The sequence below is a fragment of the Manis javanica genome, chromosome 3 (genome assembly GCF_040802235.1).
Source record: "Manis javanica isolate MJ-LG chromosome 3, MJ_LKY, whole genome shotgun sequence".
NCBI lineage: Eukaryota > Metazoa > Chordata > Mammalia > Pholidota > Manidae > Manis > Manis javanica.
Window position 1 is genome coordinate 209,705,180 of NC_133158.1, and position 22,099 is coordinate 209,727,278.

The following is a 22,099-nucleotide window of genomic DNA, read 5'->3' on the forward strand; positions in this document are numbered from 1 at the left end:
AGGCAATGCCACCTGTTGGTATTTCTGGTGTGGCAGCTGCGATCACCTACTAGAAAGGAGAAACAAGAATCCCGTGCTAGATGGCCAAGGCTGTCGCACTTGGGCTGATGGAGGGGGTGAGGAGAGGAAAGGTTGGGCACTTCCCTGTGTTTAATTAGCACTGTGGTTTCCACTGCTAAGAGAGCCCCGCTGATTCATCCATTCAGTGGATGTTTATTTATCAGGCCACGTGGTAGTTACTGGTCTAGGCATTAGAGCTGCAGACGTGGCTCCTGTTCTCCAAGCTTGCAAGCTGTTGGGGAGACCTACTGATGAAAGATTATAATAAAAAGTATTCCAATGTGATACTTCTTATACTAACATTCAAGGAATCTTTAAAATCTGCCCGACGGAATCAGGGAGAGGCTTTTCTGAACAGGACTTGTGTGAGTGAGGCTTGAAGGCTGGTCAGGGTTTTGCCCTGGATTCCAGCTAGGGGGTGGGCAGAGCAGGAGGCGTGCAGCCAAAGGAGAGCGAATGGATTGGGGCCTGTGCCGCTTGGTAAATAGGAGTCTGCTGTGTGTTAGATTTACAATAAATCAGTGTTGCTGGGTGTTTTTTTCTTCAAACGGAGTTTTAGCAGGAAGGATATGGGGGGGAGGCTGGGGGGTCTGCCATGGGTGGGGTCCTGCCCGCTGGCCATGAGTACTCTTCACTGTTCTCTGTGCTCGGAGGGGAGCCCCTGCTCACGGTCTCTGTCCCCTTCCCTCTGCCGCCGGAACTCAGCCAGTCCTCTCATAGCCGATGCCGAGGGACCGGCTGGCGGGTGCTGCTGGGATTTAGGGCAGCGGAATCGCCTGTGCTGGACAGTCACTTCCGGGAGGGCAGAGCCAGGCACTGATGGTGAGGCCTTGGGTGCTGAGGGCAGGTGCCCAAGAGTGGGAGCCCTGAGGCAGGGGAAGTTCTGGGAGGTGTGAGAGAGGGAAGGGCTCCTGGACTCTGAATTTGGCCATGGGTGTTGAGTTTTACCTTCCCTGCATACTAGCTGGGCACATCTTTGATTTCTCTGAGTGACAGTTTTCTTTCCTTCTTTCCTTCCTTTTTAAAAAAATCGCAGTAATAGAAAATGTACCATCTTAACCATTTTTAAGGCTGGGCACATCTTTCATTTCTCTGAGTGACAGTTTTCTTTCCTTCTTTCCTTCCTTTTTAAAAAAATCGCAGTAATAGAAAATGTACCATCTTAACCATTTTTAAGTGTACAGTTTAGTGGCATGAAGTACATTCACATTGTTGTGCAGCCATTTCCCCATCCATCTCCAGGACTTTTTTATCTTCCCAAACTTGCCAAACTCTGTCCCCATTAAACACTAACTCCTCATTCTCGCCTCGCACCAGCCCCTGGTAACCATCATTCTCCCTTCTGTCCATGCATTTGACTGCTCTGGAGACCTCATAAAAGTAGAATAATATGTCCGTTCTCGCCCTTTTATGACTGGCTTATGTCACTTAGCATAATGTCTTCAGGGTTCATCCATGTTGTAGCCTGTAACAGGATTTTCTTCCTTTTTAAGGCCAAATAATATTCCATTGTAAGGATATACCACATTTTACAATCTCTTTATCTGTAGATGGACATATGGGTCGTTTCCACTTTTTGGCTATTGTGAATAATGCTGCTATGAACAAATATATGTTCTAGTCCTTGCTTTTAATTCTTTTGGGTGTATACTGGCAAGTGGAATTGCTGAATCATTGTAATTCTGAGCCACGGTTTTCTGATATGTAAATACAATGTTTCAAGGTTGCTGTGCAGCTTAAATTTGACAGAGTATGCAAAATACCGAGCATGTGCCTGACACATCATAAAATGCTCAGTCCCTTCCTTCCTGAAAGACCCCTTCTACCCTCTCCTGAAAAATTTACCTTTTAAAAGACAAGCACTTTTAATCATTTTGATGAAGTTCCTCTTCAGGGATGGTGCGTGCTTCCTGCTAAGTCAAGGGAATGGAACGGAATTAAAGTTTTCTTGATGGCTCAGGGGTATTGTTTTGAATCTGTGTTGTAACACTATGCCTACCTTCAAAGTGTTGGGCTTTTAGCAACAAGGACAAATGGCCTTCAGCTGTTGGGAACACTGTCTCCACTTTGTTCCCTTCCTGCCTCCTCCTTCACATCCTTTCTCACTTCTTAGTGCTATTATGTCTTGACTAGTGGCCACCCTCCCTCATTTAAGTCCATTTTCAAGTCTACCTTCTGCTTGGGGACCAGATGGCTAAGATCCTCGCCATTGTGTGCAAGTTGAGAGTTACAGGCCCTGAATGAGAGTCTATAACCACCCTTCCCTGAGAGCAATTTGCCTTGACTGAAAAGGTCTATTTTGGTATTTGTGGAGTTTGAATGAAGAGTCAGATGGCCAGATTTGGACAGTGAGGTGTCATTGCATCCTGGAAAGTCAACCCAGGGAGCAGTTGAAAGCCAGATGAGTACTTTGTCAGGTGGGAAGGGCAAGTGGACAGCTTCTATATGGATGGTCTTGGAAAGCTTCCTGGAGGAGGGAGGAATGGACTGTGTGGGAAAAGAGAAGGTGAAGGGGTGAAGGGATGTGTGAGAGAACCTGCCTCCTTTTTCTTGAAAGAATCAGAGGAAGCACAGAACTAGGTAGTCAGCTGCTGGTTGTCCCTCAGCCTCCATGGTTTCCAGACTTGGAACACTCCTTCACTGCAGGACTAATGGGAAGCCTGATGTCTGACCATTTCCACCCCAGTCCCCTGCCTGTCGAGTCATGTATTTACCATGGGAAATATTAGCATTGTCTTCATATGGTCTGTTTTAGTGTCCAATATCTTATGTGTTTCTCAAAGGCATCTTGTTAGGTCATGGAAAATGTGTACAAACTGTTGTCTTCTTGCTTTGAACTTAGATTTTGCATCAGGTCCCTGTTGGATATTTAAGAAATTACAAAAATAAAATAATTAAAGTGGAACTTGGGCAGGAGCAGTAGGGTTAGCCCAGAAAATACTGCAGTGTCTCCTTCCCTGATGAGTAAGGGTCAAGAATGCCATTATTCTCTCTTGTTATCTAACATTGTTCTGGAAGTCCTAGCCAATGTAATAAGATAAGAAAAATAAGATGTAAAAATTTTGGAAAGGAAAACTAAATGACACTTCTTTTATGGTTTACCTTAAATATTCAAAGGAATTGACTGAAGAAAATACTGGATCTAAGAAGAAAGTTTATTAAGATGATCAGTTTAAAAATATGTATTTGAAATTCATAGCTTTTCCATATGCCAGAAATAATCAGTTGGAAAATATAATTTAAAGTTCACATTCACAATAACAATACAAAATATAAAGTAATTGCGAATTACAAGAATACATCTTTATATGTGGGACCCAAGAGAAGACATTAACAAATTAAAAGAAATGCTATGTTAGAGAATAGAAAGACCTAATACTAGAATGAAGCATATTCTTTAAAGATTAATTTATACAATGATCTAATGAGAGCTTCAAAAGGTATTTTTGATTTTTGTTCTTTGACACTTGACTGAATGATTCTGAAGTTCAGGTGGAGAAGCAATAGATGATAAAAGCCAAGAAAACATTTAAAAAACATAATGAAGAAGGGCAGGAGAGCTCTACTAGCTGGATATTTAAGAAATCATAAAAATATAATAATTAAAGTGGCATGACATTAGCTCCAGAAGAGGTATCTACATTAATAGGATACAGTAGAAAATCCGTAAGTGGAACCAACTATATCTAAGTATTTAGTGTATGAAAAAATTAACATTTCAGATTAATTGTGGAAGGGTGACAGTCGCAATATTATGCTGCAATAGTTAACCACTTGAAAAACAAAGAAAGGTAAACTCCGTACCTCACATCATATACCAAAGAATGTTTCAGATGGATTAAAATTTAATTTAAACAACAAAGAAAAAAAAAACAGAAGGAAATAAAGTCACATAGTTTAGATATTTTGTCAGAGGTGTAAATCAGAAAAGATGGAGATACTTGACTATTAAAAATCAAAACATCATCAGCTTCTGGTTGTAAAATAAAAGAAAAACAAGAAGTAGGAAATTAGATTTACAATATATGTTATAGAGTTGGCATTTAAAATATGAAGTCTTAACATTTTGATAAAAGATGAACACTTTAATAGAAGAAGCAAAGGGTGCAAACACAAAAGAAGAAATAATTCTACCATTAAACTTAAGAAAAAGTATCAACTGAATGAGTCGTAAAAGCAACACAACATAACAGTGAGCTGAGTATTTGTCTACTAAACTTTCAAATACTAAAAGGAGTTATAACACCTGGTATTGGTTAGGCTGTGGTGAAATGGGCACTCATAACTGCTGCTAAGTGTTCACATTGGTATGGCTTTTCTGGAGGTAGTAAGACAATATCTAAGAGCTTTAAAAATTTATAAACAAAATATTCATACCCTCTCACCCAGAATAATAAAATGTGCAAACATTTAGTTGTAAGGATGTTTGTTGCAATATTATTTATGATAAGGAAAAGCTAGACAGAACAGAACAACCAAAATAGGTAATTGGTTAAGTAAATTATGGCTATCTCTAAGAAAAAACAGTGTGTCATCATTAAAAACTGGTGTGTAAAATATTTATTCATATGAACATGTTCATAATATACTGATGGAAAAATGCAGGCCACAATCACTATACTACTTTGATACTACTTTTTAAAACATAACCTTATTGACATATAATTTATGTTATGAAATTAGGACATTATATATGGATGTATAAGCGGGTAGGAAGAAGGATTGGGTAAACATGAACTTATGAATAGTAACTTTCTCTTTGGATGATGGAATAACGATATTTTGGGGTTTTCTCAATTCCTTCCTATTTTCCAGGTTTTTGGCATTTAAGTATTTTGCACTTAAAGGAATTTTATAACAAGTTCCCTTGGAGCTCTCCTTTGCGTCTGGGTCATTATCTCTTACCCTGTCATTCCTGGGAAGGAAGAGAACATAATGTGAGGAAGTGTTTGACTTTAATCACAGAGGTGCCGCTGGTGTTTGTGTGGAACTTGACCTCTCAACTCTCCATGTAGTTGTAAAGTGTAATTAAAAGCTCCCTGACAGCTGGGTCCCTTAACAGACTTAAACCTTATTGTCCAGAGACATTGGCTGTTGCTCAGTCTTACTGATCAGCTAGAGGAGAAAGGTCCATGGAACAGTCAGCCCTCAGCCAAGCGGGGGCACATGGTGGTGCAGTGGCCCTGGTTCAGGCTCCAGGGGTATCATGCTGTGTTTTTGAGTTCAGTCCAGGTTTCTAGGAGGAAAACACCCGTCAATTATGTTGGCTCTAGATAGATCACAGTCAACATATGACATCACCAACTCTTCCTTCCCTGCCCGACTTTATTTGGAGTGGATGCAAGGAGGAGAATTGTGCAATGTTGGAAGAAACAATGGACACGAGGCTCCTTGTGCTTGTGTTGCTGGCTGAGCTCCAATCCCAGAGCGATGGGTTCTTTGCCTTGTAGTCAGTCTGTGCTGAGATGAGAAGCTGCTCAGTTGCTAATCAGAGTCCTGCGTACGCTTCAGTTCTTATTGACACCAGGCACCCTTGTCTTCTTTATTGTTGGGTGGGTGTCTGTAAGTGAAGTCCTGAAATGCAGTAGGCATGAATGTCATACCCTTTGTTTCAGTCATATCTCCGCAGAAAGATCATTGTGATCATGTCACATTGTTTGATCGTCTGGTTCAGTAGGAATGTAAACATGAGCCTGTTTCATTCATTTGCTGGCTGTTCTTTCCTGGTACTGACTGTGACCTTGGGGCTTTGACCAGAGCATTTGACGCGGTGCCCCACATGACGTTATGTGAGTGCATGTGTGTTCCCCTTCCATCTCTCATTAGGAAGCTGCCAGTCCTTGAGTTCTAGTCAGATTCCCTTCCTAACAAGGCGCCAGCAGCATGGAAGAGACTGAGACAGACCCACTCTTTGCACGTGAAAGCCTCGTGGTGTGACTTTTTTTTTTTTTTAGCGATGTTCCACACAGCCTGTAATCTCTTATTTTTGGCAGGCCAGCCCTAAATCTGTGGTCTGGTAGCCCTGGGCAACCAAAAGATGAGACAAACAGAGGAAGTGGCCTTACTCACATGTTTCCCAGGCCACCTCCTCCCGGCCAGACCCAGCCGGCTGCCACCCCTCCTTCGAGGTGGAGCTCCCCAGAGCTGAGTCTGACCTGCCCCCATACGGAGTCCCTCCAGGTTGTCACCCCCTGACCCCATGGGGTCTCTGTCACTCATTACTTTCCTGCACTCTTTCTGTAATTTGTTTGTAGTCCGGATTTTATTTTGTGGAGGGCTTTGCATTGAAAATTGGGAAGTCCCTCCATTTCCTTAATGCAGCCGGGAGGCCACGGTAGATAGAGGAGGGAGCCTCCCTCCCACCCCTCACCCCGCATCACACACGTGTGCACACCCATGCATGTGCACACACTTGTGTGTACACACCTTCTGGTCATCATCCTGTGCCCAGCGCCTGGTGTCTGGTAAACGGTGCTGATGGAAGGGGATCTGCTCAAGAAATCTGCAGATCCTCGGACTCCCTACCCCGGCAGCTCTTAGGGAACCCACTTCCTGCTTGGTCCTTCCCATGTGGAAAGGGAAAGGGGAGAACCAGGTGATCCATCCCAGCCTCTGGTTCCCATATCCTATGGGGTTTCAAAAATACAGTTTCAACATTCTAGAAGCTCGCTGGAGTTTTAACTGATGCTCCCGGGGTAGGATCAGGTTTCTTTGCTTGTGATTAGAATGTGACATGAACTCTGCTAATGGGGATTAGTTTGTGTTTTCTGCTGTGACTGGCAGGTTTTTTTTTGCATTTCAAAATCATCATGAAATAGGGGATGAATGTGTTCATTCCTAATACATTCCGTTTGCAAGGAAGATTGTTTCCATCATGTGGTCCAGAGGTTAGGAGGGGTGCAGGAGGGAGGTTCCCTCAGAGGTGAAAAGTCTACATTGATGTCTGTTGACAGAGGGCCTTTGTAATTCTTCTGCTCTGGCATTTACTGTCTCTCATTTTATGCTCATGGCCTGCGTGCTGTGTGAATAGGACAGGTTTGTTCTGCCTGTTTTGGTCTCATTCAGTTTTGGGCAGGAGGCTGTTCTGCTGGACGAATGACTCCACATTCCATGCCTTTCCTGGGGCACCTGGAGCCTTGACCCTCCTGTTCTCAGGAACGCCTTTATCCCTCCTTCCCTTCCACATCTTGCTCCTCCTCCGGGGGGTGGGGGAGGGTCCTCTGCCTGCGCCTCCTCCCACCGAGCTCTTCCCTTGTCCTGGGTCTCCTAGATCCTGTGTCCCCAAGATGCCCCAAGCCCTCACCCTCTTCACATTGTACCTGTCAGTAAAATCAAATGTTTGGAGAAGGTTGACTTTGTGCCTCAAGACAATCCCATTTTACTTTATTTAATTTATTTGACAGTACTTGATACAGGACCTACCTTCTTAACAACCCTGTGAGTAGGTGTTCTCATTATCTCCATTTTACAGACAGGAAAACAGACCCAGAGAGGGTAAAGGACCCTGAGGTCATACATCCAGAGGGTGGCAGAGCCAGGGGGCCAGCTCAGGCAGTCTGACTCACTCCAGAGTTCATGCTTTTAACCCCTAGTCTATGAAGTAGTCACTGTTGCTATTCTTATTTTGCAGATGGGGAAACTGAGGCACTGGGGCGTTTAGTGACTTAATCAAGGTCCTAGAACTAGTCAGAGGCGGAGCCTAGATTCAACCCCAGACAGGTGAGCTGCAGAGCTAAAGCTCTGGCCCTGCGCAGTACATTCGGTGGGTGTGGTTCTCGCCCTGTTTCCAGCACATTCAGTGCGGGACAGTCACCAACAGTGCTGGAGGCCATTCCCACACGACGCTGTGCTTCCTGGTTCTCTCACACTTTTTCACAAGTGAGAGTGTTTCCAGCCCAGATTTTCAGATGGTGGATTTGAGGCCCAGCTGTCTGAGAGCAGGATGTCGAAAGGGCCTGTAAAGTCCTGTACACTGGAAGTCACTCCCCAGGACTTCAGAATGTGGAGAGGAATTCCAGGATCTAATGCTAGCCTGAGGCAAACTGTGTGTTTCCCCTACTGTGCGTGGAAATGAGAGGCCATAAACTTGGCTTTTTTTCAGACTCAGAATGCCTGTCTAATTACAGGAAACAGAGCCCTCTCTCACAGCTAGCCAACGATTTCAACATCTCTTGGAGAAATTCTACACGGACCTGAAGTTTGAAGCTTTGTATTCTAACGAGTCTGGCTGGGATTTTCACTTCTGGCTCTCTTTCCCTTCTCCCGGCCACAGTTTCTCCACCCTGCTTTGGGAATGGCACTTCTATGAAGTGTCTGTCTGTCTGTGAATATGTGGAGCTGAGACAAAGCATAGCTTCTCTCCCTGTGCTCGGCGCCTGAGGGCCCAGGCCTTCTCCAGGTCTGCAGCCGGCCTGCCTATATCTCTTGTGCCTAACAAGGTGGCATTAGTGGGCGTCATCTTAGGGCTCAGGTGACAAAGCTGGGAGAAGGGTTGAGGGGGACTAGAACTCAGATGGTGGCTCTCAGACAGCTGGGCCTCAAATCCATGAAATGGCCATGGCCATTTCGTCATGTCTTGTTAGATTGTCAGGGCCTTCTTTGTACAGCTGGTTGATTTGATCTCTCGTGTATTACTCAATCCCCCTGTTCGGGTCTTGGAAGGTGGCCATTTATCTGAAACAGAGACAGCCTAGTATAGTGAAAAGAGCTTTGTTTCTTACTGCCTTAAAAAGTAAGCAAATAAAATGAAAATAACAGCACTGACTGGGTAACATCCTGATGTATTGCTGGTGGCAGCGTTTAGTGGTGACACGTTTGGAATGCAGCGTGGCCTTCTGTATTGAGAACTGTAGCTCATGCAGTAATCCCAACCCTAGGATCTTTTCTGGAGAAAACCATTTAACATAGGGGGAAAGTTATTTGCGTGAATATGTTCATAAGAGCATTATGTACAGTAGAGGAAGATTGGAAGTACCTATAGGTTCACCATAGGAGAATGTTAAGAAAGTGAGAGTATGTTTTCCCAAGATCAGCTCTCATGCAAAAACTGAATTACGAAGACTGAGACAGCATGGTTTTAAGAAAAAAGCCACAATTAAAAGTAAGCGTGTCCTGTGATTATACCCACATAAAATACATGCACATGACAGATGTGGAAGAGGATACAGAAAAAGAATAATAGTTATCAAGATGGTGGGATTGTAGGTAACATGTTCTTCTGTTATGAAAATAAACAGAGGAAGCAATATAGAGTTTGGATTCAGACTGAGGATTAATTCTGGTATCGTAACACCTCGTCATGTGTCTTCTGCAACTCTTGAAACTCTCCTGGGACTCGGATTCATCATCAGTAAAATGATAGGACAGTTTCTAAAGGTCCCTGGATCTGAGCTTTACTCTGGCCACTAACAGTCTCTCTAGTAGAGTCTGCCGCACTTGCTTGTATCAGTAAGTAAGACTCGGGCAATTGGGAACGACGGTTGAAGCCTTTAAGCACACCTGCTGGCCCAGCAGCTGTCGCGCACATCGGTTCTCACCTTTCATGGTTTGGCGAGGCTGCCCCTGCAGGTGCCCCCAGCCTGGGCCCGTGCTTGCTCAGTGAATGGGGAGCAAGCTACCAAGTGCTGCCTTGGAGGCTGCTGTGAGGTGAAGCCCTGTTTGGCAAAGTGGGTCACTTCCCTTCCACCCCATGCCCTCCGGTGGACGCCGGTGGCCCCTTCCTGGGAAGGTTGACCCCCTGCTGCCTACAGGTGGGCCTCAGGCTCTCTGTCCAGGTCTGCGTGTTTGAGTCAAGGAGAGGGTTTCTGCTCATCGTCTGTTCTGTCGCTCCTAAGGATTTGCACATTATAAATGACCTTTCATTGCCGCACACAGGTTTCATTAGCCTGGCCTCTGATCTCACATGCAAGGTGGCCACGTGCAAGGCACACCGAGCCTTAGAGAAAAGGCTTTGATGAGATGCTGACAGGTGCTCTTTGCCTGAGGCCCCAAGTTCATTTCACTGGCTCATACTGGCTCTTCCGCTGTCTGTGTCCATGGGGTTAAGTGCATTTGCTGCCCACTTAATGAACCTGCACATGTTCTCAAGCGTAGAAAAGTGCTTAGGTAGGGGAAGGTGGGATGAGTTCTCTTCAGACAAATGCCAATAAGGTGGTCAGGAAAAGCTGTAAAACAAGGCGGGTTTGGATTCCAGCTTTGTGAGTTAGGGTCCATGGCAGGCAAGTCTCGTGGCCCCCAAATTCCTCATCATTCCTGCCCTGCATGCCTATTTTGAGCATCAAATAAGCTAAGGCATTTGCTAAAAAGTTGTGCTGATGCCACTATTGTTGCTACCAAGTAAATGCAAACAGTGGTTTGAAATTATAGCCTGACGCGGTCCTGCCATCCCCATGTCAGTGTGTTTCTGGAGGGGCGGATATATTTCCTGAATGTGGGGAGCTCTGATTATACCAGTGTTAAATTGTGAAATTGGAATGAAAGCCAAAGATACCTTTCCCAGTTCATCTTCAGAGTGAGAAATGGTGCTGGGTTTGGAGTCTGGGCGTTGCCTCTCTGCTCCCCGCTCTTTCCACTGCAGCCGCCAGCACTGGTCCTGGACTCCCCGAGTCATGTGGCAGCAGCCTGGAGGGGGCGGCTCCTCCCTCCCGTGGGCCCAGGCCTCGGGGAGGGAAATGCAGTGGGCAGGGGGTGTGCAGTGCAGGCGCTGGGAAGACCCAGGTGCTCACTCTCTGCTTCCGGATGGGGGTCCTGCCTGCTTCCAGCTGCTTATCCCAGGGATTGGCCCCTGACCGAAAAGGCCCGGGGCCCAAGTCTGTCAGCTGGCAAATACTGAGCCCAGTGCACTTTGAGGAGGCAGAGAAATGGGGGGAAAGGGGATGAGGAGGAAGGAATGAGGGAAAACAGACGGAAGCAAGATGGCCTGCAAGGACCAGCTGTTTGGCATCGAGGATGTGGGGGAGAAAGAGGAGCAGAGGCCAGCTGTAGAGTGCTGCCCTGGGGCTGGGGGGTGGGTGGGGGGTGCACCCTCACTGCCAGGCCGGAAGTGGGGAAGCGGGGACTGGGCAGGACGGGCTGCATCAGGAGCAGTTCCCGGGTGCCTCTTGGCAGGGTGGGTCCAGCGGGAGTGAATGGGAGGCCAGAGGTGGGGCATCAACAGCATTCGGCTCTTTCCAGAGCCTGTTGGGAGAGGAAGGGTGGGGACAGGGCCGTGATCTGAGTTTTGAGCGGAATAATTTGCTGTGTGTACTCTTTAATGAATTTTCCCCCCCATTAGATTTTAAACGTTTTAAGGGCTTGGTTTGTATCTTCTTCCTCTTTTGTTTCCTCCAAAGCTGGCTGATCACCAGGTCGCAGAAGAGATTGTTTGTTTTATTCAGTACCTTTTACTGGATCTTGCCTCAAGCCTTATTCCCACCAGATTCAGGCTTAATGATTCTAGCAGTGACCGCTGGATCCTGAAAAATTACTTGCAGCTCGTGTTGGTTTATGTGAGCATACTTGTTTAGTTTTAAAAGCAAGATTGCATTAGAGAAAGTTTGGGATAGAGAAATAAGGGGATTACCGAAGTGCCTCGAGGTTGGAGCAGTTAGGAGGGCGCGTTAATATGCTGGCGACTGTTGGTCTGATTAAACGGTTTTTCTCTCTGTTTATTGAATTATTGAGCTACTTGCTGTAGTTATAAAATACAAAGGGGTAAGACTGCATTTCACTTCTTAATTGACCGTCCCCCCACTTTTGAGCAGAAGTGGCTGAGTGTAGGGACGTTAGAGTCACATGACCTGGGATCACCACCCCCTCTGCCCATCAGCAGCACAGGCTAAGCCATGTTATTGACCACCTTCCAGAGTTCTACCAGGGGGTCCCCGTGGCCCAGGCACAGGTGCCATGAATGTCACACTCCTGTAGGCCAGGCCCTCTGCTGGGTGCACGGTAAGGAACGTGAGCAGGGAACTTAATCTCACTGACCCTCAACTTCTTTAACTGAAAATGGGGCCGACCTGGGCTCCGACCTCAAGGGGCTGGAGTAAGGATTACACGAGATACTCCCTGGAGGATGTGTGGAATAGTCCTGGGCAGATAGGATGCGTTTGGATAAACACTACTTATTTTTACTATCACTCCCATTGCCCAAGTATGTGGGTTCTCCTTGCCACACCGTTAGTCACTGTCTTCTGGGCTCGTGCTCACCCCAGGCAGTGGGGCCCCTTGCTAGCACTCAGATGGGCTGGGACTCAAAGAGCAGCCACCGCGTGGGAGAGCTGTGTGCTCCAGGGCTTGGGGGGGGGTGCTGGGAATTCCCAGACAGCCGAGTCCCGTGGCCAGGCCCTTGGAGGGAGAGTTTTCCAGTCCTAGAGTTGGCCAGGGCCTTGCTTCCAGAGGCATGCGTGATGTCTGTGGTCTGTGCTGTGCTTCTTGAACATCTTCTGTGTGACAGGCCTTTGATGCTTTGGGGAACACAGAGAGGAGAATACGAGTGGTGACTGGTCACATCTGACAGCACTTTGTTGTTTACAAACACCATCTTTCTGGATACTCGCAAGAATGCTGTGAGGTACGTTACTGTTGCCAATTTGTAGGTGAGAAAACCAGGCACAGACATTCTAGATAGTTCCAGCTTCTAGGAAGATGTTTATTTGCGTTGTGGGAGGGTCAGTGCCTTTCTGCAAGTAAGTAGCTAGCCTGTAAACCTAAATACTTCATGAAGGGGTTTATGCATGGCAGATCTCCTTACAAACCATGTAACTGTCTTCCTGCTGGTGTTACTGAGCATGTCTCTGCAGCTCACCCTTCTGAGTGTTTTCCCTATCACCCCCATTTACCCCTCACCAGAACTCTGCGTTGGGTACTTGTATTAGCCCTGTTTTACAGATGTGGGCTCTGAAGCCCCGAGAAGGTGAGTATCCTGCCCAAAGCCTCAGGCTGAGTAAGTGGCAGAACAGGCCAGGTATGCAGGTGTCTGACCTGGCCTGTCCTCCACTACCTCTCCTATGCATGCCCCTTATATACCCAAGGGCAGGTGCTTTCTCCTTCTGCCTTGTTCCAGAACAAAACTGTATTGTCCTAACTGGCAGGCCGGGTTCCCAGAGGCTTTCATCTCTGCGAACAAAAGCCATTCCCTGTTGAGTAGGTCACCCAGCCTCCTGCGGAGTAGATGCTGGCTTGGGATGCTCTGCAGATAAGTCTGTGTTCTCATCTCCCTGATGGCTTGCTTTTAATTCAAGTCTGTTAACTTATCTAAGATGAAAAAAGGAGAGGTGGACGCACACACAGTTAAACTCAGGGACTAGAGAATGAGGCAGAGATGATTCTGGACTGGGAGGCAGCCGATGGGCAATTCTGATAGAGTAAATACCCAGGGAGTGCCAGGTGGTGTGTGTACTAATAGGAGTTTCAAGAACTGCCCCTTCGTGTGACTGTGAGGCTTCAGACAGGGGGGACCCAGCTGGGCTGACCCTGCTTTTCCTCCTGTTGCAACTACGTATCCCCCAGCAGACTTCTGGAATGTGGTTCCCTTTCAGCCAATTCCGGAATAGGGGCTGCCGTGCTGACTTTTGGCATCTCTCTGTGTTTTAAATGCAAAGGCCCCTTGAAAGCTGATCAGAAACACCAGCTGCTGGCCTTTTAAAAACCTGGGGTCTTGGATTCTGTCAATGTCAACTTCCTGGCGGTGATATTGTGTGAAGCTTAAGCAAGATGTTACCCCTGGGGGTCCCTGGGTGAATGGTCTGAGGAGCGCTCTGTATCATTTCTTAGAAGGGCAAACGAGTCTACAAGTAAATCACAAAATAACAAGCCAAAAAAAGGGTCTTCTATATACTACAAACTGCTGAGGAGTCCTATATTTGAATTTTCAAGGAGCAGCTTATCTCCCCTGTGTCTAACACTTTACCAATATCCCACAAACATAAAAATAGGATACCAAGAACACACAAGGCAGTAGAAGGGAATGGAGTGCTGACACAGGATGCTGCAATGCAGCTGAGCCTTGCAGATACGGTGGTGAGTGAAAGAAGCCAGACACAGGAGGCCCCCTGCTGTATGATTCCGTTTATGTTGGATGTCCAGATCCACAGAGACAGAAAGCAAATGAATGGTTGCTCACGACGGAGATAGGAGGACACCTGGGGACAAGGGACTATTGATGGTTATAGGGTCTTCTCCAGGTGATGGTTGCACAACTCATTGACTAGATTAAGAACCGTTGATTTGCACGGTTTTAATGAGCAAAAGTGTATATAGTATGTGGATTATATAGCTCAGTAGAGCTATTAAAAAAATGTAGGTCCTTTGGCAGTTTCAAGAGAAGTAATAACAGTCCTGTGGAAATAGCTGGTGTCTCCTAGATGAAAGCATTTCCTGACACTGGTTGTAACCCCTAAACCAGCCCACTGTCCCTGGGGCATGTTCTCGGCTCCCTGGAAAAGCAGAATCACAGGCCTCCCGCTGAAACCACAGTGGTGTTTCCGATGGCTCATCCCGAGGGAATGAAACCCAGTGTGTGCCTGGCTTCTGCCAGGTGCTCTCACACAGGCTTTCTTGAACGTGCAGCCCCACACAGTAGGTAGTTTCATGCCCACAGTTTATAGGTGAAGAAATGGAAGCCCCCGAGAGCGTGTGCAGCAAGGGAGGGCTGCAGTGAGAGCCACAGCAGACCAGGCGCTCTATGACCCCAAAGGCCATTCTCTCTTCACTGCCCAGTGGGATGCTGGGTTGGTGGGTTTTCCGTGGCATCTTCCACTGTCTTTCAGGGACAGGTAGCTTAAGAAAAGGCCTTTGAGTTCCATGCAAGTCATTTCCAGGCTTATGTCCTCAGGGGGCAATCTCTGCTCCCTCCGGAAGTGAGGATGACATTCCGCCCTGCTCCATGGAGCAGCTCATCCCCAGGGGGCTTTGAAGGAAAGAGAACTGTGGGAAAACAGGAGGAGGCTTTTCACGGACACATTTCTGAATGTCATTAGCCCTTAGAGGAAACGTGTTTATTCCCCTGAAGCTCTCAGCTTTGTCTGTGTCCTGCCTGTTCAAGAATCCTTGACTCCAGGGAGCTATATTTGGAAAGAGATGGAAGTCATAGCACTACAGCCGGGAAACCTGATGTCATTGTATGTGATAATGCTGATGTGTAGGTAACAGGGCCCTCGTGGTAAAATGGGCATGAGTGGAGGAGGCAGGACAATAAATGGGAAAAGATTTGCTCTCAGTTGGTGATGTTCAGAGTGGTCCAAGGCAGACTCATTAGTTCCCAGGTTGCTTATTCAAAATGCACATTCTCAGGTCCCAACTCAGGCCTACGGAAATCTGAAACTTGGGGGTCCTGTCTAGGAACCTGTGTTTTAATAAACTCTCAGGAAAATCCTTTCACACCCTGAGGTTTGAGGAGCAGAGCACCAGATAATCTGACACCCTCGGAGTTGAGCAGGAGAGCCTGGTTGTGTTCTCGGGAGAGCACCTCCTTCTCTGCTTAAGCTGATGCTGCAAGGTTGGAAGGTGAGCTGGAAGAGAATGCTTGCTCATTGATTGGAAACGTGTGGAGCCCTTGCTCTGTCCAGGCACTCACTGCTTGAGGGAGTTTGCATCCTGGTGGGGGAGTCAGACCGCAAACGCGGGAAACAGATGCAGAAACTACTGCACGTGGTGAGGTGACACGTAGCCCGATGGAGGAGGATGAGGAGGAGATGCATAAGTAAAGAGCAAGGAGTGCAGACTTCCAGAGAGAAGGAACAGCTGGTGGAAAGCTGGAGGCACAGAGGAGCTGGGCAGGGGCAGGTCGAAGGGTGAGCACCGGCTAGGTGGCCTGATGGTGGCGGGCAGGGGGTAGGTGGCAGAGGGGGCACTGGAGAGATGAGCCAGGACCAGACCCTCAGGACGAAGGGGAGGAGTTTGACTTTTACTCTGACAGTGGTGGACAGCTACTGAAGGATTTCATCAGGGCAGGGACAGGATCTGATGACCGATTTAGGACCCGTCTGGCTGCGTATGCAGGCTGCTTTGGACGGGGGCAAGAATGAAGCCAGGGGTGCTCCTAGGGAGATTCTGTCCCAACTGTGATAGTTACACAGTCATGTTTTCATCTTGTATTTTTTGCAGGAAGCCAGGGGATACAACTTAATTGGAACTGTTTTGTCAACAGTTTCTGTTAGCATTTTACAGATGGGCCAGGTTTGCACTGCAAGTGTACATTGTCATTGCTTTCATTAGATAACATTATATGTATTACAGTACCAGCTCTGTATGTACCCATTTAATTAGACATACTGCTGCCTATTTAAAAAATTGAATTTTGTTGGAAGAAAATTCAGCTTAGATGTCCATATTTTTGAGACATACAAAGCCAAGCTCTGTTGATTACAGTTTTGCAGCATCTGCAAGTTTTAATTTGTTTCAGAAATCTGAGCTCATTAGCATTGCCTGGGCTGACATTTTCTTAGCTGAGAACTGCCTACCTGGGTGTAGAAGATCTAATAGTTTATTTAGAAGAATGATTCATTGCTGTAGGTGTCGGGAGTCCTGGGTTTTATCTTTTTTGTTGTGTAAGTTTGATTTGACCTTGGACAACTCATCTGAGTTTGTATTTTAGTGTCTCTGTGCAGAAGGTAGGTAATAACAGTTCTGGTAAACCTTCAGCATGGTAACTGGGCAACAGCTCTCTGAGGCCTAGGAGAGACAATAGCATGGGCAAAGGCCCTGTGGTGGAAGGGAGCAGGCGGATACTGTAGGAACTGAAATGTGGTTTGTGTGGTTGGAGAGCAGAGTGCAAGGGAGAAATGGTCCAGGGGGATGCTGGAGGTGGGCAAGGCCAGGTTGGGCAGGATCTTATATACCTTGTTGGGGACTTTAATCTTCATCCAAAGAGCAAGGGGAAGCCTTCGGAGGATTGAAGTAGGGGAATGACGAAAGGTTGATAGATATGTGATCTCATTTACTCCTCACAACAAGTAAATGTGGTAGGAAATATCCCCATTTTAAGCCAACACAGAAGCTTAGGAAAGTGGAGAGTAAGTAGCTTACCTAGGAGCATGTTGCTGGAGCCAAGAAACAGGCTCCGGTCAGCCTGAGTCCAGAGTCCTCTGTCCTTCCTATCAGCTTAGCTCAGTAATAATATAACAGTAACCATCATTTTAAAATGCTTTGAACTCTTTGGATGAAAGATCTTTCTTGACTAAGTGGTACTGTGCAGCCGAAACGTGAGCGTCGCTGGCAGTAGATTAGGCCCGTCTGCGTGGCTCCCGCCCAGCGTCTTCAAGGTCCTGGGTGTCTGGCCGGGCCGTCTCACAGGCAGCTATCAGCACAAAGAAGGGTTTGGCGACTCTGGCCGGCCATCTGACTCTGCCTTTGTCCATAAGGGCTCATTGTCTGTGAAATGCACCCGGGGTGTTTGCTCTCAGGGATTTCGGTTGGGAAATCAGAGCTGGGCAGTTCATGCGTGGTTTCACTGGCGTAGTCGTGCCATGCCCGGTTTCGGCTCTTTGCTCTCTCCCTCTTGGGTGTAGGCTGGTTTACGTGGATGCTTAGAAGCTGGCCGTTGGTATCACCATCTCCATTTTGAACACATGAAGCTGCGCTTCCAGGTGAAATGGGAAAACAGCTGTGGGCCTGTGGCCCTAAGGCTTCTGCTAATGGTGCCAAATGTCTGTTCTTTTCCTAGTTGACCATGTCGTGCCTGAGCCCGGGACGAGCCTGCTGGCCGCCTTCGACCAGTGGAGGGAATGGGCCGACAGCAAATCCTGCTGTGACTACTCTCTGCATGTGGACATCACCGAGTGGCATAAGGGCATCCAGGAGGAGATGGAGGCCCTGGTGAAGGACCACGGTAGGTTGCACTGATCCACACCCTGTGGGGATGCATTTCAGCTCCTGAGCTGGCATAGCTCTGTGAGGAAAAGCTCTGTGAATAGTGCCCATGGATCCCTTTCATGCCTTGCCCCTGTGCCTGCAGGGAGAGAGGGCTGGGTTGCAGCTCGAGCTGATTGGAGCTAGCAAAACCCAACGCAGAGACAGAAGCTTGCATTGAGAAGAGAAGCTGAGCCCTATTACAGGATCTGATCTATTTGTATGGAACAGCTGCATGCTTCTTCTTGGTTTGCAGGAACGGCGCTCCTTAGCGAGGTTGGCTAGTTGAGTCTGCAGACTGATTGGCCCTTAAAGGGAAACGATGCATATCCCAGTGAGGATTCTGGCTGTTGTAGGAAAGTGCCCCAGACTCTGACAGCCTCTTCCTGCAAACCTGGAAGAGCCAGGGTAAATTTGAGGGTGAGGGGGCTCTGGGACAACCTGTGGGAGTCCGTTTTTGTTCCATAGGACTATTTTGGGGAGCAGGATTCCAGGTTTGGGTTCTGAATGATTCCAGGAAGGTTGAGGAATCTTGCCAACCTCTGTGCCTCTGAGATCCTCTTGTCCACAGGAGTCTTGGGGGTTTAGGTGGTATGCCAGATTATATATCACCTTCTTGGGTCCCCTTGAGCTTGGCCATAGCCAAGACTCCTGGGGTCAGTGGATCTTAATTGCCAGGGAAGCACCTATTGCTTTTGAGTTCTGTGACTTCTGAGCTCAGAAGTACCAGGAGCTGTGAGTAAGATGGCAGGAGGGAAATCTCTAGGCATGGCTATGGTAGAAATCCATAGGAATGATAGGAAGAGTTCAGAATGAAAATCTAGAAAACCTAGGGTTTATTTCTTTGCTCTTCCACAAATTAGCTGCATGACCTTGGGCAAAACGCTTAAATTTTATGACCCTCAATTAAAAAAATCTTTCACATGTGGGAATTGGACTAGATAGCCTAAGAGTCTTTTTGGCAGGAAGGTCCCACATACAAGAAGATAGGCAGCCCTTGATCTTTCTTTTGAGAATATTAAGACTCAGCTTTCCATACTTAAAATGAATCTGCTTCACAGCAGCCAGGAGGGTTGCCATAGCAACTGTTGCCTGGCAGGACAGAGGGGCTGGGTTGGCCTGAGGCGTTGAACTCAGGCATCCCCAGGTGGCCTGAATTAAGCTCCAAGACTAGAGGATTGTCAGGACAGTTGTTTACCATGGCGATGGATGTTGGGCAGGGCTGTTTGGTGCCTTGGGAGGCAAGAACTCTAAAATGCCAGCCCGAGAATTGCGACATCAGCTTGGTGCACTTGTGGGCCTTTTCTTACTGAAAATGGTTTCTTTAAAGTCAGCAGGGAGGGCAGTCTGTTTACCAAAGAAAGAGCCTTTTGATAGCTCTTGATCCACAGACTCTTCAGATTCATTTTCTTGTTAAAATCATAGCAGTTGGGGACAATTTTTGTTTTTAGTTTTCACTTTTAATTGTGGCAAAATACAACACAATGTAAAATTTGCCATCTTTAAATGTACAGTTCAGTAGTAAGAAGGACGTTCACTTTGTTGCGCTACCATCGCCACCATCCTTCTCCAGAACTTAACTGAACGACTGTGCCCATTAAACCAGGATTTCCCTTTCTCCCTCCCCAGCCCCTTGCAAGCACCATTCTATTTCTGTCTCTATGGACTTGACATATAAGTGGGATCCTACAGTATTTGTCTTTTTGTGATTGGGATATTTTACTTAGCATTGTGCCCCCAAGGCTCATTGCATGTGTCAGAATTTCCTTCGTGCTTAAGGCTGAACAGTATTCCCATTGTATGCATACACCACATTTTGTTTATCCATTCATCTGTCAGAGGACGCATCTACCCTTTGGTGAATTGTGAATAATGCTGCTGTGTGTGTATGGGTATACAAATTCAGGCGACTTTTAATTTTCATAGTTTTAAACTTAGAGAAAAACTCTAAGACTCCTAAAAAGAACTTTGCACCCTAGTCCCAGATTGGCTGATTGTTTATATTCTGCTGCATTTGCTTTATATTTCATCTCCATCTCTGTCTCTCTCCTCTCTATTTCTCTCTCTTCCTCTTTCTCTCTGCATATATGTATGTAAAGAACTATAACTTTCTTATTCCCTTCCAGATTATTTGGTTTATCTATTAAAGCCCCATCTTCACCTCTCTGTTTCTGTTTCTGTTCACTAGGGGTAAATTCCTTCCTGGTGTACATGGCTTTCAAAGATCGCTTCCAGCTAACAGATTCCCAGGTGAGAAAATGTGCTTTTCTGAACAGGCTTGCTGGCATTTGGTACCCTTGGGCCCCTGCTGTTGTCTTGGAAGCTGCCTCCAGTGTATGAACATCCCTTAGGCTCATGGAAGATGGCTTGTGGGTGGCATCTCTGATGTAACTCTACCTTTAGGGACGGTATGAACCCAGAGGACCTGTGTGCCCCCAGGCTCCGGAATCAGCCTCAGAGTTGCCTGCTGTGGGGCAGCGTGGCCGAGCTGTGTGCTCAGGGACTCCTCAGCAAACCTGGCGCAGGGCCTCCACGGGCTTCTCCTAATCCATGCCCTTTGGGTTGCGTTGCTTCTGTTAATTACTGAGAGGTCCCGCTCTGCCACGTGCAGCCAGAAACACTGCCCTCAGAGCATGTCACAAAAGCCGGCCTTCACAGAAGCACCCAAGGGTTCTGGCTCTGATCCCCTGGGCCCGCAGGGAGGTTACTGTGCTTGTGAACAGGAAAGATGGAAGTCTCTGTCTCTGATCTCCACCCTCAGATCTATGAAGTACTGAGTGTGATCCGGGATATTGGCGCGATTGCCCAAGTCCACGCAGAAAATGGTGACATCATTGCAGAGGTATGGTGTTTTCCTCTTCATCATTTCTTCACGACCTTCAGGGCAGGAGGTGGTGTTGAGAGAGTGAAGGGACTTCTGAAGTAGCTCAACTCCAAGGTCAGAAAAGCAGGGTGACCTGGTGTGAACGCCCAGGGGTGCTGTGCTGACAGTGTCACCAGCAGCCTGGATGTGGGTGTGTCCTGCAGGACACGCAGCCGGTTCCCTTCGTTGCCCAGTGCTGGAGTGTGGCTGCCTCGGGTGGGGCCTGGGAGCGCATGGGCTTTTAGCAGCCCAGGAGAACAGCTGACTGCATTTGGGAGGCTGTAACTGGTCTGTCACAGCTCAGTCTGGGCTGGGCACAGAGTAGCGAGCTCCTCTCTCCATGGGGTCTTGGAAAGCTGAGTGGTCAGCAGTGTCTTGCCTGAGCAACTCTGAGCTCTAGTGGTCAGAGCCATCTGAAGTCCAGCCTGGCTTTCATTCCTGCAGGAGCAGCAGAGAATCCTGGATTTGGGCATCACAGGCCCTGAGGGACACGTGCTGAGCCGGCCTGAGGAGGTGAGCATCCGCGGAGGGGAATGCATGGGTCACTGTCCCTCAGGTGCTCCCGGGCCACGCAGACCCCACTGGTGGGCCCTGCCTGTCGAGAGTGGGGCTTCTTGGATGCTGGCTTGGGCCCCTCTAAGGAGTCACCGTTACATGCATGCGTGTCTTCACAGGCAAAGGGTACTGTGAGCCTGAGCTGTGGGGTAAAGCAGTAGGATTGGTTAGTCTGCAGACCTCCCTCTTTCTGTCTCAAATTCTTCAAGCCCTTTCTTGGGTCGATTCAAATTATGTTTTATTAGCATCCTGCAGTCTGGGTTTTGAGATTCATAACCTGGGGCCTCCACAGTCTGACCAGCCACCAAGACATAATTATGGGGCTCTAGAAGCGCTTCTAAATATCTATAAAAGCATAGAGGGAATTGTAAATTTTTCTGTGGTAAGTCTACACAGGGTTTAACATGATCAACAGAGAGTGGTAGACAGAATCTTGCAGAATTAGGGAGGGAAAATTAAGAGGAGCTAAGTGGAGAGTCCCCCTTTGCTGGCACAAAGGTTGAGAATCCCTGGACGGTGAGGTAGAAGAGGGGTGCTCACCTCGTGTGTGGTGAAGAATCTGGTCTGCTAAGTGAGAATTCCTGGCCTTGCTGGAAGGTGATTCATTAACGAAAGGCTCAAGGTCAGGCTTTCGAGGACCTGGCAGCTCTGAGTGGAGAGAACTCTGGGGAGGCGTCTCAGGAATTGTCTCCCAACAAGGAAGTAGTGATGGAGGAGGGACGCCAGAAAAGGGCGGAAAATCACCAAGGCACTGGATGTCGGCTTCAAGTCGGGACTTTTCCTTCTGGAAACAGG

At 47.4% G+C, this 22,099-nt stretch overlaps 1 protein-coding gene across 2 annotated transcripts in view; it reads left to right on the forward strand.

Annotated features, from left to right (window-relative positions):
• The window catches only part of DPYSL2 (dihydropyrimidinase like 2), a 107,532-nt gene that overhangs the window by 62,818 nt on the left and 22,615 nt on the right, over window positions 1-22,099 (forward strand). For both annotated transcript variants that reach the window (XM_017654412.3, XM_017654414.3), the window contains exons 4-7: window positions 17,702-17,866; window positions 20,075-20,136; window positions 20,648-20,728; window positions 21,194-21,262. In XM_017654412.3, the coding sequence (XP_017509901.1) occupies window positions 17,702-17,866; window positions 20,075-20,136; window positions 20,648-20,728; window positions 21,194-21,262 (377 nt within the window). The remainder of the gene's footprint in view (window positions 1-17,701; window positions 17,867-20,074; window positions 20,137-20,647; window positions 20,729-21,193; window positions 21,263-22,099) is intronic.